The following is a 21570-nucleotide window of genomic DNA, read 5'->3' on the forward strand; positions in this document are numbered from 1 at the left end:
TTCATTTAGACAAGCATAATTTATTCTTAAAGATCTTTTCGGTGCACACTTACACTAATTTCCAGACATTCTCACATGAGATTAGCGTTGGGACATGAGACATACACAAAAAGGGGGCTGCACTCCTTGAACCTGTTCACATCGCAACGGTAAACTAGGTGTATTTATTTTTTGTCACTTTTGGGGATTTTAGGTGATCGACCAACGCAAAGCAGAGCAGAATTGCGGCATTTATGTACAGCCCCATTTACTTTGCTACCTCTAAATTAAATTCAAAAAATGATCCAGTCAGAAGAGACAAAACTTCAATGTTTCAACCTGCATGAAAAACTGAGATTCCCCCAGAACACACCGTCCCCCCATGGTAAAACATGGTTGTGTCAGCATCATGCTGAGGAATTTTTATACCTATTAGGAAAACACAGGATTGTGATACTACTAGATACGCATCAACAACTATGTCGGCTGACGCTAGTCATTTTTTGTTAAAAGTATCGGTCCGGTAAGATAAACTGGGCCGATATTAGCAGCTGATGTTTATTCAGATTTACGGTTTGTGTTTCATCAGGAGTTTGACCATGTTGTATTTGTTCAGTCGTGTGATGCATTACACCAGCATAAATATTGGATATCGACATCGACCCATATTTTCATATCGGTGCATCCGTAAATTCCTGGCTTGGTTTTTACATTCGTTTCCATTCAGTCCAGTGTTCACTGAAGGAAGGAAAATACCATTTTCTTTCCACTTCACAATTATGTGCTACGTTTTATTAATCACATAAAATCCCCCCCCTCCAAAAAAAATACATTAAAGTTTGTGCAAAACGTGGAAAAGTTTAAGGTGAGTGAGTACTTTTTTTTTTTTTTGCAAGGCATTATAGTTTGTGAAGCCTTGGATGCATCACTGTTAACACTGCCGTAACAAGAAATTAAGAGACACGAAGCTCAAAACACACATTTAGATGACGTGGGCAAACAGACCTGCACACAAAGCCGCGACCTCTTCACAGTTCTAAGCTTTAGAAAAAAAAAAAAAAAAAAAACTCAATTAAAGTGTCTATTGGCCGGAAACATCCACCACCGCCGCTTTGTGATTGACCTGCGAGAAAGTGCACAACAGGAAGTGAAACGTCCCCGATCCCGTCGTTTCATTGAGGAAGATGAAGAAGGGCGACAGCTTGACGACGGTAAATCGCCACCAGTCTTCTATATACAGTACATTCGGAATAAAGCCTTATTTAGTGCAGTCCAGGAGAACGTAGTGCTGTTTTTTTTTTTCTTTTTTTTGTTCCGACAATCTGACATCTTTGCAAAACACTCATACAGACAACAGGAAAAAAAAAGAGAATCTTTACACATTCAAGTGTCTCACTCAGCATTTACACTTTTGTCGAGCTTTAAATTCAACTAAAAGATGATGGTTTTGGCTACCAGTACGGCAAACATGACACTGTTAGCGTTATGCTTCCGCAAAAAAAAAAAAAAAAAAAAATCTAATTGTTTTGGCAGAAAAATAGTTTCTCGTAAACTAGAAAAATTCAACCTTTATTTTTGCTTTGATACGTTTTACCAGATTCTTAGGCTTATTAAACGTTTTTACAAGGACAGGGAAACATGTGGAGGGTGTATTAACTTTCTTAGATTTAGCTCTGGAGTTAAATCTAAGTTGTTGTGTTTTTTTTTTAGATTTTCTTTTCCCCCCCAAAACCACAGCTTTTGACTTTTTTAACAACTACCTCAGTTAACAGGAGGGAATTTTGTGATTCAGAACATAAACATGCTCTTTAAAACATGCCTCATTGGGGCAAATAAAAATAAAAAGCCATGACACTTCTGCCAAATTCTGCCTCACTCGATGTTCCTTTTGAACGAATGTTTCTGCACATCCACACCTTCCAGTCCGTTACCCGCTCACAATTACCTTCTTGCAAACCAATTAGATCGCACAAAAAAAAAGATTTAAAAAAGTGCTAAATATCGCGTAATTAACAAAATAAAGCAATACCTTGACGACGTACGCGTACCTACGCGGTGTGTTGGAATTCGCCGCTTCGCCCCCTCACTCGATCTGCTCGAAGTTGAGGACGTTGCCGTCGAAGTGCGTGAGGACGTGCCTCTCGAAGAGCTGCTGCTGACAGTTGAGGGGGAACTGCTCGGAGCAGACAGGGCACACCTTCCAGTGGCTCTCCACGTGCTGCTCGAAGCTGCGCTGCTCAAAGTGTGGCGGGAAGATCACCTCGCACAGCGGGCAGCGCTTGTGGACGTCCGTACTGCAGACGGAGGGAGGAAAAAAAAAAAAAAAGAAAGGGCGTCATCTCAAAAAGTGAGAATAGAAAACTAAAAAGGTATCGCCTTTTAATCAAAATATTCTCAGTTATTCCCTCATCAGGAGTGTTGCTTTGATTCTTTCATGCATGTTTGAGAAATCCTTTAATCTCCCATGGCAACCGCTCAGCTGTGCAAAATGGTTGGAGGTGCCGAAGGTGCATTTCCTCATTTTTTTCCGCCTGTGAGCAGCAGTTTCTAGTTTATGCCTTACAAAGCAGCCCCTCTCTCCATGGCTCCCCCCACTAAGCCCCTTCAGACTAGCCAGCAGCAATTAGCAAACACCTAGTGAAACTGAGCATCTGCTGAGCTCGTTATACGATCTACTTCTCAGTACAACGCTGGTAAAAAACCCTTGAAAGGGTTTATGAGGAGCGATGTTGTGATGACTTTGTAAATGCAGAGTTTCAAGGCATTAAATTAGCTAGTAAAAATTTTAATAATTACTTGGTTATGGTATAAAATGATGCTGTGTGCCTGGAAAACACATAATACTGCCTCTTTTAGTAGATTTAATCATGGGTAATTTTTACCACGCTACATGTTACGTTCACGTCACATCGCAATTTATTTCTTATTTGTTTGTTAGTATGAAAGAAACCAATTGCGTATTTGAGTCAACAGGTTCAAAAAGTGACTCTCGTGTCCCAGTTTTGAAAACGGTGTCAGAAAATTTAAATATGATTTACTTGAATGTGTTTACTGCAGTTAAAACAAGACATTGGTTTTGCTTTGTGGTGAAATAAGAACTTTCAAAGGTATAATCATTCCTCTTTTTTATTTTGCATAGTGGCAAAATAAAATCCTAGAAATTCTGACACACATAATCACAAGTCCAAGTGTAAACTCTGTGTCACAGAGGGTAAAGAAAATAAAAGCAGGCATTATCTACGTGATTGTTCATTGAAATGGCCCAACATTATAGATGTATTAAAGGAAACATACATACAGTAGGCACACTTAATATTCTCGAACATTGGCTTATGAAATACATTCAACAAGTACTTTTGATTTCAGTATTTGAAGTATTGTTAAATGCAAATTACTTTTACTCAAGTAAAAATGCTAGTGTGATACTTTTACCAGAGTACATTTATTATTATTATCATCATCAGTATTCCTCTTTTCTTCCTTTACCGTGTTTTTGTTACCTTGAGTCAAAGCAGAAGCTACTCCTCACTTCACTGCGTCTGCTGGACTGATGGTCACACGGCTTCTGAGCTCTGTCACACACCTTCAACACACACGTACACACACAAAAAGAAATGGTGGCGCAATTAAAAGCGAGGTCCAGCCTCTCTTCATTAATCTTTCTCCTAAGCTCTTTGGGAGCGACATTAATTACGGCTTAATGCAAATGAACTTAGTGCTGTGCTTTTTAAGAGCGGGCTGTATTTTCCCTTCGGTGAGCGATGGAGAAGCCCCCCAGAAACAGAGACGGGCAGCGGAATTACGACGGGAGGGCAAAGCCTGGACATTAAACATTCATGTAGCTGAAATTAACGCGGTGAGAAATGATGTGCTTTAAGCTTGTTGTCATGAAAAATATACTGCGCTAGAGATACAAACTCCAAGTTGGAAAGCTCTTACTTTTTGGGCCTCCTCTGCTGGAGTCTCCATGTTCTCCGGGGGAGTGGTGCTGCGGGACGGCTGGATGCAGACCACCTCCTGGTCCCAGCCTGGAGCTCCCGGACCAGGGCTGGGCGGAGACGCCGGAGGTGCGCAGGGAGCTGTGCACAGCGGCGCTTCGGGTGGAGGACGGGAAAGGTGCTCAGGGGACAAGACGACGTCCGCCTGGTCTACGTTGTGGGAGAAAATGGAGGCGTTATAGTACAGGCAGCAGCGTGGTTGGCGGAGGAGGTGCAGACGTTTCCCTCTTCTTGCCTTTAGATGTGTCGGTGGAGTAAGGATTGCCGTACTGCAGCTCTGCAGGCCTCTGTGGGACGAGCGGTGGTGGGGAGGGGTCCTGTGGGTAGGGGAGCGGGTAGCGGAGCACCATGGGCTGCTTGGCCTCGGCCCCCTGGATGCCGGCCTCCAGCTCTCTCTGTCTGGATTTGTAAAGCTGGAGTTCCTGGGCAGGAGAGATCATCCAGGCAGTGAGGGAAACCGTGGCTCAACGGGAAGAAGAATAACCGCAGCTTGCAATCTGAAACTTGTGGGTTAGATTCCAACTCCCTCCTGCTACACGCCGAGTTTCCCCTGGGAAAAGTATTTAGCACCAAGTTGTATACCTATCTGCATATCAGTGTAACACTAAGCTTGTTGCAATAAGCAATTAATTAATTAGTCAATTAATAAATTAATTGCATGATAAATTAAAATCAGCTAAATTTTCATTCTGATGATTATTTATGAAGGGCAATTTTGTTTTACAGCAAACTATCTTTCCACCTTAAAACGCAAAATAATTTTGTTGAGATTTTTTTTATCTGCTCATATTGAAGAAACAAAGTGAAATTTTTTTTGCTTTAATAACAGTGGACAGTTTCCTAACGTACGATATTTTTTCGATATTTTTTTTCCCCCAATCTGGTTGAAATCTTTTAGTCTATTCCCAGCAAGAAAAAATTTGAACTTTCTTTAAAAAAAAAAAAGCAAAAAACATTCTATTATCAAAGTTTAATAAATTAATTAATGTGCCTCAGTCATATTTTTGTGCAAAATGTTGATGGACATTTATAGCCCTACTTACTATGAAATTAAAATGAAAAGAACGCACGACTGTTAAAGAGAATCACTTTGTGCCTCGCAGTTTCTGTTACAGAAGTGACTCGCAGTTTCTGTTACAGAAGTAGCTTTCTTGAATTGCAGGTGGGGGTCACAAATGCCCTCGGACCACACTTTGGACATCCCTGGCTCTCTGAGACACCATAATCCATTTTATTAATGGTTTATAAGTGATTTTTATTTCATTTGTGTTTTGGTTGTTGTTTTTATTTCAGACATTTAAGTTGTTCTTTATAAAATTAAAGTTCATTGGTCTTGCATCATTATCGCATTATGACTACATTTCTTGAAAAAGGTCTCCAGGCAACAACATTATCGTTTATCGCAATAAATACTGGGACAGTTTATTGTCCAATAAAATTTTCTCTTGTATGCAAGACAGCATGCGTGTTTGTGAGTGTAACTGTGTTAGGCTGTATCAAAGTAACCCTTTTTAAATATTTATTATTCAAAACAGGATTAAGATCCGCGCATCACTTTCCCTTCATTTCACAGTTCTCCACTGCTTCATGTTGGTCTGTCACATAAATCCCAATAAAAAAAACAGTCTAGTTGTAATCTGGCAGCATGTAGAAAAGTTCATTTTTTATGCGTTTTAAATTTTCAACACTAAAGAAAATTTATTCCACTTACTTTACTTTCTTGTCGGTTTTCTCTTAGTTGTCCACATTACATTTTGTCTCTTTTTTTTTTTTTACAAGGTTTATGCATAAAACATCAAATAAGCAAAAGCCTGATCAAAGCCCATTTTCAGCTTTTGGTTAAAAGAAAAAAAAAATAGAAGAAACAGATACAGTTTGAATTTATAGTTCACTTTCCCTAAACACTGCTTTTGCCCTTTGTGATCATATCTGAAGCAGGAGCATTAGTACCCTACTCATTACTGTAATGGGTGTCACAGTCTGGCTCCTTTCTCTGCTCTGGCTCTCGCTGCCATCCAGCGCCTCCTCCCATCCTTGGCTTTTTAAAAAATCCTCCCTGACCTCCTCTCCTGATGACTTCATTAGTGCGCTGCTATCAAGTTTAACATTTAAACCAGGGTTGGGAAGGTGAAACAGACACGTAACGTGGCATTTGCACTGTCTAATGGCACTGTACCGGCGGGCGAAAGAGGCAGGAGTAGCTGTATAAATTAGTGGATGGGTGGCGAGGTTTGACGGCGAGGAGCTGGAGGGGATCGAAAGAGGAAAAAGTCAGACGAAGCACAAAAATGGTCGCGTGATTGAAAGGGATCATTTTACTAGAGAACTAGCGGAACTGTGAGAGCAGCAGCATCATGCTATGGGCATGGGAGAGATAAGAAAAAAAAATGTTAAAGACGGCTAAAGACTTGAGCAACGGGTCACCTAGCAACAGGTCAATATATCTCTTCGCTAGTCTGTACCAACATTATTTATGCAAGCCATTTTTATTGCTTAGTATTGCCATGAATTGAGAAGATAGTCATAAATCTAATGTGTAAAGTTTTGAAATTGTCTATAATTACCTGAAAACTATCCGCTTTAGGCCTGTTGACACTTACAAAATATGACAAAATACAAACCCAGATGAAGCCAGAAAACTGAGCCAATTCTAGACAATTACTTTAAAGTACAGGCGCCGATTGATCCAAAATATTGTTAATACCAAGTCGGTATGAGTATTGGTTCGACACCACCGTGGTAAAATCTATAATTTAGTTTCAGATTCCCTCTTGAAATTAAATTTTTGTATGTTTTCTCATTTGGTTCAATTGGTATATGAAATCGATTTTGCACCCAGCCCTTACACCTCTATTTTTAACTGTTCATCGTCAAAGTTGCTAAAACATAAAGAAAGCTCAATTTTGTACCTGAAAAACACAAAAAAATAAAACTGCAAAGTGTGAAGGGGGGCAAATGACGAATACCCAGACAAAACCCCTCAACATGCAGCCAGAGCTGAGATGGAACGGTTTAGGTTAAAGTGTGATCATGTTTTAAAATGGCCTAGTGAAAGTCCAAATCTAAATCACATTAAAAATCAGTTGCCAGACTTGAAAACTGATCCTACTACAAGCTGATTGATTGTCTGATTTGAGTGAGTTTGAGTTTACTTTGAGTTTATGTGCAACATAAACTCTTGATATTATCTATTGCAGTTTGCCGTTTGTTACTGTGTGACAAAATGCAAAAGTTGAAAACCAGAAGAACCGATGGCAGCTCAGAACTAAACAGGACCAACACACTGGGTCGTCCTGGTGCCGTTTTACCTCTTGCAGCTGCTCCTTGTCTTTGAGAGCCTGGGCGAGGTTCTGTTTCAGCTCGGACACCTCGATGGCTCGCTCCGCCATCTGCACCTAGCAACAGCACACACACAGACAGACAGACAGACACGGTAAAAATCACGTCAAGGTCACCACAAACACGACACCATCCAGTGATGTCTAATAAGGCATTCTTTGAATGTTCTGAATGCTGAATAAAATTCCTGGCAGGAACGCTTTCTGCCAGATAAGATCATCTTGTCACGCATTCAGTTTGTGTCAACCGCTGAGCGAGAACATCCGCGTGCCAGCGCGCAGGTGAGTAAGAGCGCACAACATTCGCCTCGTGTTTACCCTGGAGCGTTGTCAAGTGCATTGGGGCCCTACTGTAAAAACCCACAAGTACGGCCAAAGAAAGCAGATCTGCGCTCCGGGGACGATGGAAGCGGGTCAGGGAGATCGTCGTAAATCCCTCACTTTCTAACAGAACCGACCCTGTGGGATAGTTTACATCGCCTGCTGCTTGCTCTCCTCTTATTTCACCCCATTTCAAAGGTCTCAGATCATCCGCCGACCCCCCTCCCCACCCGCTGCTGCTCTCATGGCTCTTCTTTCTGCCTTGTGTCTATCTGTCCGTCCTGATTTAATCACCCTTAAATTCTGTCTGCTTCTTTGGCTCCTCCTTTTAAATTCTCTTTCATCTCCTTTTGTCCTTTCTCGTTCTGCCCTCCTTTCTTGAATTTACGGCGTATCACCCCCACACGCGTGTCTCTTCGTCTCTCTGTGTATTCCTCTCCCCCTTGTCTCCATCCTCTGGCTTACTCATGTAAACAACCGTAAAGCACAGCGTTCTGCGGCGGACCGTCTCTTCTGCTCTCTCTCTCTCTTTCCGGACTCCGGGGGCCATTAAGAACAACCCTGGGCCCAGGACGATCACCTCTGCAAAGGAACTATATCAAAGTGAAGGGAGAGCTGTATTTACCGCCTGGATAAACACACACTTACTCACCAAGAGTAAGTGCCAGTCAGACGAAAGAGAAGAGAGCCCACCGTTCGATAATCTGCAAGCGCGGCGCGCAAACCAGTGCAAAAAGGATGAGACATTTATATTTTCAAAATCATTTAGACGTATAAAAACATGAAACAAAGATGAAGGAAAGCCACCTTGTTCGTATTACAAACCGGATTTCTAAAAAGTTGGGATAGTAAACAAATTGTGAATAAAAACTGAATGCAATGATGTGGAGATGGCAACTGTCAATATTTTATTCGTAATAGAACATAGATGGCAGATCAAAAGTTTAATCTGAGTAAATGTAACATTTTAAAGGAAAAATATGTTGATTCAAAATTTCAGTGTCTACAAAGCCCAAAAAAGTTGGGACAAGTAGCAATAAGTGGCTGGAAAAAGGAAATTGAACATATAACAAACAGCTGGTAGATCAATTAACACTAATTAGGTCAATTGACAACATGATTGGGTATAAAAAGAGCTTCTTAGAGTGTCAGTGTCTCTCTGAAGCCAAGTTGGTAAGAGGATCACCAATTCCACCATTGTTGCGCAGAAAGATAGTGCAGCAATACCAGAATGGTGTTAACCAGCGTAAAATAGGAAAAACTTTTAAGTTATCATCATCAATCATGCATAACATCATCAAAAGATTCCGTGTATCTGGAACAATCGCTGTGTGTAAGGGTCAAGGCCGTAAAACTCTACTGGATGCTCGTGATCTCCGGGCCCTTAAACGTCACTGCACCTCAAACAGGAATGCCGCTGTCAAGGAAATAACAGCTTGGGCTCAGGAATACTTCCAGAAAGCATCGTCAGTGAACACAATCCACCGTGCCATCCGCCACTGCCAGCTGAAACTCTACAGTGCAAAGAGGAAGCCATTTCTAAGCTCCACCAGCTCAGCCGTTTGCACTGAGCTCAGCCGTTTGCACTGGGCCACGAGTCATTTAAAATGGAGTGAGGCAAAATGGACAACTGTTCTGTGGTCAGATGAGTCACGATTTGAAGTTCTTTATGGAACACTGGGAAGCTATGTCATCCGGACCAGAGAGGACAAGGATAACCCAAGTTGTTATCAACGCTCCGTTCAGTAGGTGCATCACTGATGATATGGGGTTGCATGGGTGCTTGTGGCCTGGGCAGCTTGCATGTCTGGAAAGGCTCCATTAATGCAGAGAACTATGTTCAGGTTCTAGAACAGTGTTTCTCAACCTTTTTCGGGCCAGCACCCCCCTAGCCTTTATCCAGGTCCCTCACCGCCCCCCACCAAAAAATTTGTAGGCTACTTTGCACTGACAATTATTTTATTATTAATGTTACTATCATTATTGTAGATGTTTTGAATCGGCGCACCGATTATGTTTTCCCGGACACTTCAGCGCGCCTTATGCTCCTTCAACAAGATAATGCCAGACCATATTCTGCAGCAATCACAACATCATGGCTACGTAGGAGAAGGATCCGGGTACTGAAATGGTCAGTCTGCAGTCCAGATCTTTCACCTATAGAGAACATTTGGCGCATCATAAAGAGGAAGGTGCGACAAAGAAAGCCCAAGACGATTGAACAGTTAGAGGCCTGTATTAGACATAAATAGGAGAGCATTCCCATTTCTAAACTTGAGAAACTGGTCTCCTTTGTCCCCAGTCGTCTGTTGAGTGTTGAAAGAAGGGGAGATGCCACACAGTGGTAAAAATGGCCTTGTCCCAACTTTTTTGGGATTTGTTGACGTCATGAAATTTTGAAACAACATATTTTTCCCTTAAAATGATACATTCTCTCAGTTTAAACTTTTGACCTGTTATTTGTGTTCTATTGTGAATAAAATATTAGACGTTGGCACCTCCACATCATTGTATTCAGTTTTTATTCACAATTTGTTTAGTGTCCCAACTTTTTTGGAATCCGGTTTGTAGTTAGAAACGCTGAAATGTGTTGGAAGACCTCAAAATAAATTCATCTTTCACTGCAGCAGTATAATCTCAAAGAAAAGATGTTGAAAAATCATTGAATTCAATTAATTATTCAGTTGAGAAGAATAAAAAAGAAGTTTATGAAATAATTGCTCTAACAAAATTTCCAGCTGTATAACGATTAGTAAGCCCAACAACTAATTTAAAACAAATCCAACTTGGACCCTTTTTCTTATTTACACTTTACTTTTCAAGTTAATAATTTTTTTAATAACTTAATAATGCTGGGTTAAAATTATATAGAATCAACTGTTTTAATTATAAATTTAAATTCATGTAATAGATTTATTTATGGCATGGCAATAAAAATACCAGTCATGTTGTTTTAGATCTATTTTTTTTGTCATCAATTTACTTAATTACTTTCCCCCCCGTTTTCAATACGTTTCAATGTCCCACAGAGAGAAACATATACATCTTCTTTTCTGCAAAGGTTTTATGTCTTTTTTTATTGTAAAATCTAAAAACAAAAATGGGGATATTCAAAATTTTCCTAAAGTAGACTTCATTAATAAAATGTAAGTTACCACTTCTTTTAAAAGGTCTTGTAACATTTTCAGCTCCAAATAATTTTTAATTAGCTGAACTCAAGGGAACTGTGGCTTCTACAATGGTAAAGTTTTCAGATTCCTGGTCTGGTTATTTGGGACTGTTTTCCTGTGGAGCAATTATGATGTAACACAAAGTCAACAACTCGACTTAGTTAGTTTACCAATTCACTCTGGATTGTTTGATTATTGACATTGACATTGACATTGGAACAGTTTGGAAAGAATTAGATTGCCGGTTACCACATATGCAACAGTTTGTACCAGTTTGTTTTCAAATATCTGTTTGGATTTGTTGCTGCATTAATAACGTGAACTATTTGAGACAAACGGAAAGAAAATAAGAGCGATGCTGTGTGTTCCCGTCTCACTCTGAATCGTCCCTCCTCGTCGGCCAACCGCTGCTTTAGCGTGTCGTTGATCACGCACTGCTCCCTCCACTTCTCCTCCATCACGGCCAGCTCCTCCTCCACCGAGCGCGTCTGCTCCTTCTCCGCCGTGCTCCTCCCCTCCACGTCCAGCGGCTCCCGGCCCTCCGCGCCGGCCCTCGTGTCCGCCTCGCTCTGCTCCTCGGCCCGCGACCTCTCGTCGCTCACCTCCACCCAGCTCGCCATCTTCAAGCTCTCCTCGGGCAGGTTCTCTTTCTTCTTCTCCTCCTCCTCACCATTTTCCGTGTTGTCTCTTCCAGCCGCTGCCGTGGCCTCCATCAGCGACGTCTCCACCTGTTTTTCCTCTGCCTCTGTGCCACTGTGGGCCTCCGCAAATGTGGATTGTTCGTTTTTTACTTCAGGGGTAATTGTCATGTCTGCTGCTTCTTGTAGAATTGCACAAGTAGGATTTCCTGAATTAAAAATAACTGGTTTAATATATAAGGAGACACTGCTGAGTAAATAAGGTAGACAGAAGTGTTTCCCATCAGTCCAACTAAGAATCATGAATCTCAGCACATTCTGTTGTTAGTTAACTATAACTATAAGATGAAAATAACTTCTAAGCATTCGTTGCGACAAAATTAGAAAAAGAAAAAAAAAACATTAACATAGGATGGCGCTGCCACCACCATGCTTCAAAGTGAGGATGACAGCTGTACTTTTTCATAGAATTCAAATTGTATTGACAAATTCTCCCACCTCGGCTGCCCACTGTCAGGTGAGTCTGTATCCAAAGAGTTAAAATAATTCACTCTATGACTTCTACAGGTAACTAGAAGCTTTTATTTAAATGTATCAGAGTAAAAGGGGTCTGAATACAAGTGTGTGTGTTTTTATCTGTGAAACATTCTGAAAGCCATGTAAAAAAATTTATCCACCTCATAATTACACATTACTTTGGGTTGCTCTTTCATCTGGATTTCCAATAAAATACACTGAGCTCTCTGGTTGTAATGTGACACAATGTGAAAAAGTTTAAGGGGTTTGAATGCTTTTACAAGGCCCTGTAAGCCTCTGTGTGTGCGTGTGCGTGCGTGTGTTTTGGTGTGTGTAGAGCAGTCGCACCCTCAGTCGGAGACTCCGGACTGGAAACCAGCGGCTCCTGAGTCGTCTCTGTGGACACGTTTTTCTTTAACTCCTGCAATGAAACAAAATGAATTGTTGATTTAAGATTTAAGGGGAAGCAGGTTGGCTGGCTGTTCTCTCTATGTGTGTGTGTGTGTGTGTTATTTTTTAAATGGCTTTTAAACACACCATAATAACACCTTGTGACTCCGCAGTACTGAGCTTGGCCACCTGCCTGCGGAGGCGCTGACACTCCCGGTACTTCTCCTTGTAGTGCTCGGCAGCCATGTGGAGGCGCAGCTTCAGCTCCTCCACCTCCCTCTGAAGCTCCGCCTCTGCCTCAGACACCACTGCCGCGCCGTCGCCGCTCGTTCCAACGCCCTGGGATGCAAAAAAAAAAGACAAGCTCGGTGATGTGCGCTTCACGCATTTGATCCTGATTGATCGTGAAAGTAGCAATCCCGAGAGCCGGGGGGGGGTCACCGACCACCTCCTTGCGAGCGGTGCTCCTCATCCGGTCCAGCTGGCTCTCCATGCGCTGGCACTCGGCCTGAGCGTCGGCCAGACTGGCCCGGAGCTTGTCGGCCTCGATGCGGGCGCGGTACAGCTCGGTCATGGTGTGGTCGCGGGCGCCGGCCGAGTCCCGCAGCTCGGAGGCGAGCAGGGCTGCCTGCTGTCGGGACGCCTGCAGCTGCTCCTCGGCCTGACGGAGCTGCTCGCGTAGGCGGCCGAGCTCTGCCTAAACGCGTAAAAGAGATATTAATGTTAATCAGATTAATTACACTCTAATCACGATTAATTACTATGCCTAACTTTGTGAGCTTGAAATATAAATATGCATGCAGTTGTGATTCTTGCAAGAATGGGGTAGTGGGCAAGCCCCTCCTCCTGCCACATTCCAACGAGCAATTATCTTTTTTTGTTGTTGTTGCAGAAGTACTCAACAGCAACTAATGGAAACTTACTCCACTACACACGCACACACACACACAAGTAGTAACAAACTTGTTTGGGGAACCATTGAAAGATGAGATATATTTTATTCTCTAATTCTTGGGTTTCCCACCCTTTGTGATGGCACCCTGGGCAACTGCCCATGTAGCCCTTAAGAAAAACAGTAACTGGATGAACGTTATCATAATCTAATGATAGTCAGTTTTCTAGGTTTTATACTCAGGAAGGTTTATAGGACATCATTTTGCTTTGAATATTAATTTTAGAAATGTCCCTCTCCATTGATTTCCTATGGAATTTGTGTGATGAGGTGACAATCGTCCTCACCCAGCTGAGCGACCGGCGTAATTTGTGCATGAGAAATTTCAAGCTCATACATGCAGCTGTATGCAACACAAGAAAGCTGACAAATGTGCAACCTCTGTTGCTGTCGCAGAAAACGTTCATCTTTCGCTGTCGTTTGTTGCCCCCTTCGTGTCAAGTCCACAGCGAGCTGCTGTGAACTCGGTGACCCTCCGCGGGACAGAGGCTTTAAGGTCAAAATAATAGTTTGATTAATCTGCGTTTTGCAATATCAACATGTTAAAATTTTCAGATTAATCGCATGCGTTAATGTTGACGGTCCTAAGCCGAAATGGCAGCTTTGTGTCACATTTTAGCCCTGCTTTCACGGTCCTGCGGTGCGAGACCTTGTCGTGTCTGTGCTCCAGCAGCTCCCTCTCCAGACTGTCTCGCTGGGCGACGCAGGCCCTCAGCCTCTCCAGCTCCTCTTGGAACTGAGCGATGGTCACCTCCCTGTTCAGCTCTACCGCCTTCAGCATCTGCAGCTCGGCGCTCAGCTTGGTGTTCTCCAGCTCGGTGCTGCGCAGGTGAGCCTAACGCGGGTCCCGAAGCAGAAGAGGAAAAAAGTTCAGACAGTAGATGGAAACAAACGCCTCCACAGCTTTATGATGTGAAATGTACAGTGTTTTGTTTTGTTTTTTCACCTTATAAAGATCTCTCTCATCCTTCTCGTTCTTCAGCTGGCTTTCAAGGGTGTCTCGCTCTGCTGTCAGCTTCTTCAGACGGTCTCGCAGACTGCATTAGATTAAAAAAAAGTCTCTGTAGTCTTAATATCGTTGTACAGAACTTACTAAGGCTGGACGATACGGTCTAGAATCAATATCATGATATATTGAGCAGTTCAACTGGATAACGTCAAATGGACAATAACACCAACACCCCCCAAACCATCTACTCCCCCTCCAGAAGTAAAGAATGTGATAGGTCAGCATAAATACTTCACAGTAATTGGGGTAATTGTGGTTTTTCGCAATTATTTTTATTGCCATTTAATGGTTTTAAAACTACAGCGTCTGCAAATAAATGAAGAAAACATGTACTTTTAGTTAAGAGTTATTGATCAAATAAGCACAACTGAACAAGTTTAGTTAGAAGTATAAAATAACTTCACTTCCAAAGTCCTAATTGAACCCAATATATTACCAAACAATTGATGACGCAACTATTTTTTAGGGGAAATGAGCTGCAACCTCGAGACCTCTTGTGTCATGGCGCTTATTTCATGAACTTAACCCTCCCGCGGTCTACAGAGACGGGAGTCTCCACGAGTTTTTTTTTTTTTTTTTTACTCTGTGCGCGGTTTACTAGGTTTTTTTAAATGTGTGGTTTCGGACAACCCTCCCAACCCTCCAGGCGACCACGTCGTTTTCCGCACTGATCGTCGCGCAGTTCGCGCTCATGATGCGAAAGGGTTAAGCGGCGCTCGCTCCCCACGCGCTTACTTTTCAAAATAAAAACTCACGTTGCATTTTCAGGCAGCTCCCATACAGTCTCATCTCGATCTGCGGCTTCGACATTTTAAATTTTCCACATTTTCTCAACCTTAACGTCTGTTTTTCGCTTCTTGATATTGATTGGATGGGGTGCAGTCACATGACTTACAGGCGATACACGTACCGCGACGTCTTAAAAAAAAAAAAGACATTAAACAGTCGGCATTTTCGACATGAGTCGATAATTTTCGATTTATTATCCAGGCCTAGCATACATAAGCCACGTTTGCAACACAACATAGTCGAGCTGCTGTAGTTCTTCCACGGACTGTACTGGAATCATTTTTGATAGAATTGGTTCTTTCACCATTCATATCTGCACGGTGCGTTCGTCTCGAAGCTAGCTGGTTCCATATAAGGATTCTCGCCTCACCAGTCCAGCTCAGTCTCCTTCTGAAGGCCCCTCTGGGTGACTCCCAGCAGGTCCTCCTCCAGCTGCCGGACTCGGTCTTTGGCCTCCGTCAGCCTCCTCCGTACTTCTTCCCTCTCGTCGGAGAGTCCCTGCGACGAGCGCAGCAGCTCCTGGGGGTCAAAGAGGGGGCCAATCAGAGCAGCTGATACAGCGGCTTCAACTTGACATGGTGAAATTTTCCATGCTAATTAAATATTAACTAATTAATAAATTATTTTGTTCTTACTGGTTTTCAACATTATACCCAGGCTTAGGCCCAAACCTAATTTTTCTGAATCAACACCCCAGATTTGTTCAGAGGTCTAAACATTGATTAAGTTAGCTTTTAAATTTGGCTGTGTGTTAAAGGGCTATTTCACAATTTTTCCTGCCCTTAGATGTGCCCTATTTTAAAAATCCATAACGCGGTGTACTGCCAAGTCTGGACTGAACAATTCAAAAACAAAATACAGACTTTGTAAAGCACAATTTACCTTCGGTGATTTGGCAGTGTTTTGTTTGCCATCTAAATCAGAGTGAATTTAACAAGCAAACAGTTCTGATAAAAATTCTAATTATAGAAGTTATAGAGGTCTAAAGAGCTGTGTCTTTTTGGTTGAATGAGTGCAAATTTATCTGTGGGGTCTCCGTCAGAAACCCCCCCCCAAAAAAAAAACAAGTGAAACTTAACAAACCCAAATCAAATCTCATGCATTTTTTTATTTTATTTATTTTAAGAACGAATGTGATTTGAAAAATTTTTTAATTAAATTTACTTTGACAGAAACATTGAAGCATTACTTTAAAAAGTCAAAGGAAATTTGACTTTTTAAAATATTTGATATTATTATATATATAGAGGCCATATTTATACTGTGAAGGAAGCTTCCCAAGTGGAGAGGTCAATATTGATAATTATGTAGTTTTTCTGTTTTAAATATCTGAAACAATATTACCAAACTGCTGGCATGACCTTTCCTGTTTTATTCAGTTTTTCCTCCACACTGTTGTTCTTTATTTTTCAGCATTTATGAGGTACTGCGGCAAAACTTGAAACTGCTGCTGCGCAATTACTCAACAGGTTGTTGCTAAGTAACCAAACAGCGAGTAAGTTAGTTGATACTTAGCTCACAGTGAGCTAAAGCCTTCCCTCTGCCTACCTCTCCCAGAATGCTGCGCGGTTCTGGATCGGAGTTCAGTACTCAATATTCTGTCAGATGTAGATGTATCTATTCATATTGCTCACGTGTATATCACAACATATATTGCCTTAGTTGTAAATAATTCAAAAATAGAAGGAAAATGACACAAGTTTTCAAAAAATTTTCACAAATAAAATCTGGAAAGTGTGGTGTGTATGTGGTCCCCTTCTTCTAAAAAGAATGATGTGCTTCTTTGCGTTAGTCTGTCACATAAAGTCCCAATGAAAACATCTGAAACTCTGAAAGAAATATAAATATAAGACACTGTAAGGAAGACACAGCTGTATAAATAAATAAATAAATAAATAAATAAAAAGCTCTAGGTAACAAAAGAAAACATGAAGTCTGTTTTTTCCACATGGTGTGTGCCGCCTGAAGAACATCCTGTTTAAACTTGCTGCACATTGCTACCGAATGACTTTAAATCATCGACGGCTAATATTAGAAGTGACAGGACAGCATAGCTTCTGCACACGCCTTTCTTTCAGGAGCAAAAAAAAAAAAGAAACGCACCCACTTTCTCTTCCCAAATATACACACATGCATGCACGCAGCTACAGCTGCACATTAAAAGGACATTTAGACTGTCAAACCCAGACGGCAACAATCAATCCCACATAGATAAGAGTCCAAATGCACCCATCGGTGCACACTAAGGCCCCGTCTCCCTCTGGGCTTGGCTCTACATGGATCGCTGTATGATTTTTTTTACGGCTGGCATTTGGGAAGCACTTTAGCAGTGCATAAAGACCTTATAAAAAGTGTAGTCGTAAAATTAGCAGCCACAAAATATGTACTTATGTTTTCATGTTAAACTCAAAGGGATATTTTCATCGGGAGAGCCACGAGCTGACGCGCCCTCCAACAAGTCATATATCCACAGATGGACACGGCTGTTGAATGAGAAGCGGCACGGTATTAACAATGTGTGTGTGTGTGTGTGCGTGTGTGTATGGGTGTGTATTACCATTTAAATTTATGGCAATTTTGTCCTTCATAAAATAAGAGCAGCAGGCTAACTCAAAGCAGCCTGATCTCAACTACAGTGGACCTAAGCCCAAGGGGTCCACCAGGGGGCGATATGAGACCAGATTCAAACTTTCAGAGCTCTTGGCAGATTTCAGTGTTTCACCTCTTTCTGCTCTCCTAAAAACTGGAACCGGTGCCAAGCCAGTTCTCACCAACTGAGCAATGCAGCAAATAATAAAAAACCCCTACATGTGACTCATCCTGGGAAGATTGAAAAGGATTGACAAACGTCCAGGTTACAGATTTCCTATTTCGAAATGTGATTCAGTCTCTTGGTGATCTATCCCCTACAAAAGTAGCCCTGGAAGAGAAAGAAAGAGGCGAGGAAAAATAGTAGGAGAGCGGTGGCCACCGAATCGCGTGACTGAGCTGTGTTTGTCCCTGAGGTTGGGCAGGGCTGTTTTTTCATAAAGGCGGTTTTGTGGACTACCCTCCTGTCATTCTGCACACACAGACTAAAAGGGTTTTTGCAAGCGGGTGGCATAATGAGCGTGTTTGTGTGTGTGTGTGTTTTGTGCGTGTGTGAAGGCAAACCCGAGGGGCCCCGCTGGCGTGCGACCTGAATGCGAGCGCGACGCCTTGGTGCGCGCGTGCGTTTGACGTCATGTTTGTTCACTCTGCGGTCGAGATGGCATCGTCGCTGACGCCAGATGCCCGGGAAAAAACTGTGTCCCAATTCCGTTCTGGACCACTGAGTCAGGTCGTTAAAGGAAGGAGTGGGAGACGAGGGGGGTGGAGGGGAAGGCACGCAAACACACACACACGCGTGCGCACGCACACACGCTCACATAGCAGCAGTTTGAAGTGTGTCTGTCAAACGTGGGCGCAAATTATTCATAAATGTGCGGGACTTTGAAGTTTTCAGGTCAATGATCGTTGACGAGGACGCGGCTCCTAGCGGGAAGTGCTAGCGGCGTCTGGCTGTCCGTATACAAATCCCTGTTAAAAGCCAAGGTTTGGTGGCTTTTTAACAGCCACCAAACCTTTTTCCAAATTTTTTGTTTCTTAAACCATTTTCCAAATTTGGTTTGGCATAACACTTTTGCACAATTCAACTGAAAAAAAAAAAAAACAGAACAAATCTGTTGAATTAAAACGTAGGGGTGATCGGCCAGAAAATTGTAATTGGTGCAACCCTATTGAAGAAGCTGCAATAGCCATACAAATGCTTACACTAACACTAACACTTTGTACCAATAACTAACTATTTGCAATTGTTCAGTTTGAGCATTCAGCAAAAAAGGGTCACATCAAAGTGTCAATCTGGGACAAAAAAAAAAAGCAAAAGCAGAACTCCACAGCTTTAATGGTGCCTTGAAGACAATCATCATTAACAGAAGAAAATATTGCATCAGGGCAACAAAACAAAAACTGGATCTTTTCCAAAAATAAGGAGGGGGGAAAAAAAATCCCCAGTCAGCTCTAGGAAGTTCTGTCAACCTCTCGTTGTGAGAACGTCACCTCTATCGTGCTTAAAGCAAAGGAGTTGCAGAACTGAATCATTTTCTTCCAAAGAAAACACCCAGGCCTAATTTGTGACTAGAATTTTCCCGTGTAGGACAATGTTATGGTCTGATGAAACCAGACTTACCGTGCCCACAGCTAGACAATGTGGTGGCATAATCAAACATTAACTAAATTTGACCAGAAAATCCCCGCGGTCACCAGAGAGGGGGGCTGTGGCCACGAGACGCCTTGGCAAATCCGGTGAGGTTTGAAGAACATCAGCGAGACACAGTCAGCAAATACTGTCAAATTGAGAAAACTCAATACTGAAACTGGATGGAAGGGTACTTCAACAAAGTTCTAGTTTAAGTGCGTGGGAACTTGCGTGACCAGGTCGTCGGGGTTTTTCTTCTTTTTTTTTTATGTTACCCCCTAACAGCTTTGTCTGTTATTCATTCTACATGATAAATGTCATATTAAACTGGACACCTTCTGAAATTATTTACTGTGATCTAAATTTTTTACTCCATAAAAAGCTGGACTTTTAACAGGGGTGTGTGCACTTCTGAGATCCACGGCACACACAAACACACTGAAACTGTCCCACTTTCAGTCTCGACATCATCCAAACGGCTTATAATTTAAACGAGTGGTTGCGCGCGCAGATGCGCACAAACGGTGTGCTTTCGCTCGCTCGGCAACACGTCAGACCACTCCGCCTCGTCTGTCTGACCTGGTTGTGTGTCCGCAGAAGGCAACACGTCTCCCTCTCCTGCTCCCTCTCCTTGACCAGTTGCTTCTGCTCCTCCTGCAGCTGTTGTTTCTCCTCCTGCAGGAGGCGCATGGCCTTCAGCAGCTCCCTGCGCTCCTGCTGTGCCTCCTCCACACGCTGTCAGACACAAGGAGACAAAACAACCATAATGTGGCGCCAGTATCTGGAGATCTGGAGTTTTAATGTATCTTTTCTTGTTTTCTTTAATAGGTTCTGTGAGTGTCATGGCAAAGAAACTCTCTAAAGCATTCAGCAGCAACCTTTATGGGGTGTAAAAGTACGGTGCAACAGCAGAAAGAAACAAACTTGACATTTATTCATTTTAAGCTGAAAGACAAACCTTGACATATTTAGCCCAAAACTGAAAAGCATCTTTCCTGGTGTTAACATAAAACAATAAAAGTGTTTGCTTCAATTCATTTTTCATACTGAATGAAAGCGCTGAATAACGTCTCCCAGTGTGGCAATTCAAAATGCACACAGTGAGAAAGAATAAATACGCAAATTGCTTGACATAAAACTCTATTACATCATTATAGGGCCTGCCAGATTCCACCACTTGCTGGGTAAACACAAGCTGGAGGGTCTTCAGCATCCTGTATATCAGCATTACAAACGTCCTTGCACTCATTTGGCGTGGAGCGCTTCAGACAGAAGATTAATCGACTTATTTTCTATTGTGGAATCTATAGCAATAGAAACACACACACGTTCCAAGTTTGACTTCTAGTACCCATGACAACTATGTAGTCCTGAGGCAGTACACATACATACAGTCACACATATCCTTATATGCCAAAAATAAGATTAAGTGTTTGTTCTTTAAAACAAAGATTATGGATGTGGAATCGTCCAGTTTATTATGTTTGGCAAGTTTTAAAACTAGCAAAAAAATGTAAAAAAATAAAATAAAATAAAATGAGAAAAGAGAAAGTAAACTATCCCTTTAATGTAATTTTGTGCAGATAGCTACATGTTGCTCATATGTTAAATACGGAAACAAAAAAAAAAGCAGCTGCTCCAATCATATTTTATTTTGTAGCAAATAAAATGGGGGAAAAAGCCTCAAAATGGGCCATTTGAAACACAGTGGTGCCATTCTGCCACACGAAGAGAACCCGATTGTACGAATGCAGCAGGAAAGTTGGACCGATTCAGTTCCGAGGGCCGAGGAGCTGAAATGGGACAAAGATATACTGCCATGTGTCTGCCGCTGCCTAAAAAAAAGGCAGCTGATGATGTCAGAGTTGACTGCTTGGAGGTCAAGAGCAGAAAGACCAAATATAAGCAACGGTCGTGTGTGGTCTACCTCTAGGCCGGTCTTGGTGGTAACAACCAGTATGTCTGAGTTGCTGTCCTCCTCTGTGACAGTCAGCAGCTCCTCGGTGGGCGTGGCGGACCTGAACTGGAAGGGCGTGCTGGCACCTCTGATGTCCCCCGCGTGAGTGACGTAACAGAACTGGTAAAACTCCCCGTCCGACTTGGGGACATAGTAACCTGCGAGGGAGAGAGAAATAGGAGTTGCAGTATTAAAATTGTGTTTTATTTCCAACCTGTTTTGATATTAATACAAACAAGTGTTTCTGTCTATATTTACAACAAGTCCTTCGCATGCTGACACATCAAACAGCCT

The 21570-nt window shown here is 42.2% G+C and overlaps 1 protein-coding gene across 5 annotated transcripts in view; it reads right to left on the reverse strand.

The window, feature by feature from the left end:
• Positions 1 to 21570, reverse strand: part of tax1bp1a (Tax1 (human T-cell leukemia virus type I) binding protein 1a) — a 29509-nt gene continuing 7939 nt past the window's right edge. For 2 of the 5 annotated variants that reach the window (XM_008421632.2, XM_008421631.2), the window contains 14 exons: positions 21247 to 21434; positions 19899 to 20054; positions 15471 to 15619; positions 14249 to 14339; positions 13952 to 14137; positions 12796 to 13047; positions 12498 to 12689; positions 12309 to 12381; positions 11184 to 11653; positions 7286 to 7372; positions 4213 to 4399; positions 3919 to 4127; positions 3480 to 3562; positions 1 to 2273 (listed from right to left, as the gene is read on the reverse strand). In XM_008421632.2, the coding sequence (XP_008419854.1) occupies positions 2063 to 2273; positions 3480 to 3562; positions 3919 to 4127; positions 4213 to 4399; positions 7286 to 7372; positions 11184 to 11653; positions 12309 to 12381; positions 12498 to 12689; positions 12796 to 13047; positions 13952 to 14137; positions 14249 to 14339; positions 15471 to 15619; positions 19899 to 20054; positions 21247 to 21434 (2534 nt within the window). In that variant the 3' untranslated portion in view covers positions 1 to 2062. The remainder of the gene's footprint in view (positions 2274 to 3479; positions 3563 to 3918; positions 4128 to 4212; positions 4400 to 7285; positions 7373 to 11183; positions 11654 to 12308; positions 12382 to 12497; positions 12690 to 12795; positions 13048 to 13951; positions 14138 to 14248; positions 14340 to 15470; positions 15620 to 19898; positions 20055 to 21246; positions 21435 to 21570) is intronic. The other 3 variants (XR_534819.2, XM_008421633.2, XM_017307575.1) reach the window with 3 other exon arrangements.

This window comes from Poecilia reticulata, linkage group LG11 (genome assembly GCF_000633615.1).
Source record: "Poecilia reticulata strain Guanapo linkage group LG11, Guppy_female_1.0+MT, whole genome shotgun sequence".
NCBI lineage: Eukaryota > Metazoa > Chordata > Actinopteri > Cyprinodontiformes > Poeciliidae > Poecilia > Poecilia reticulata.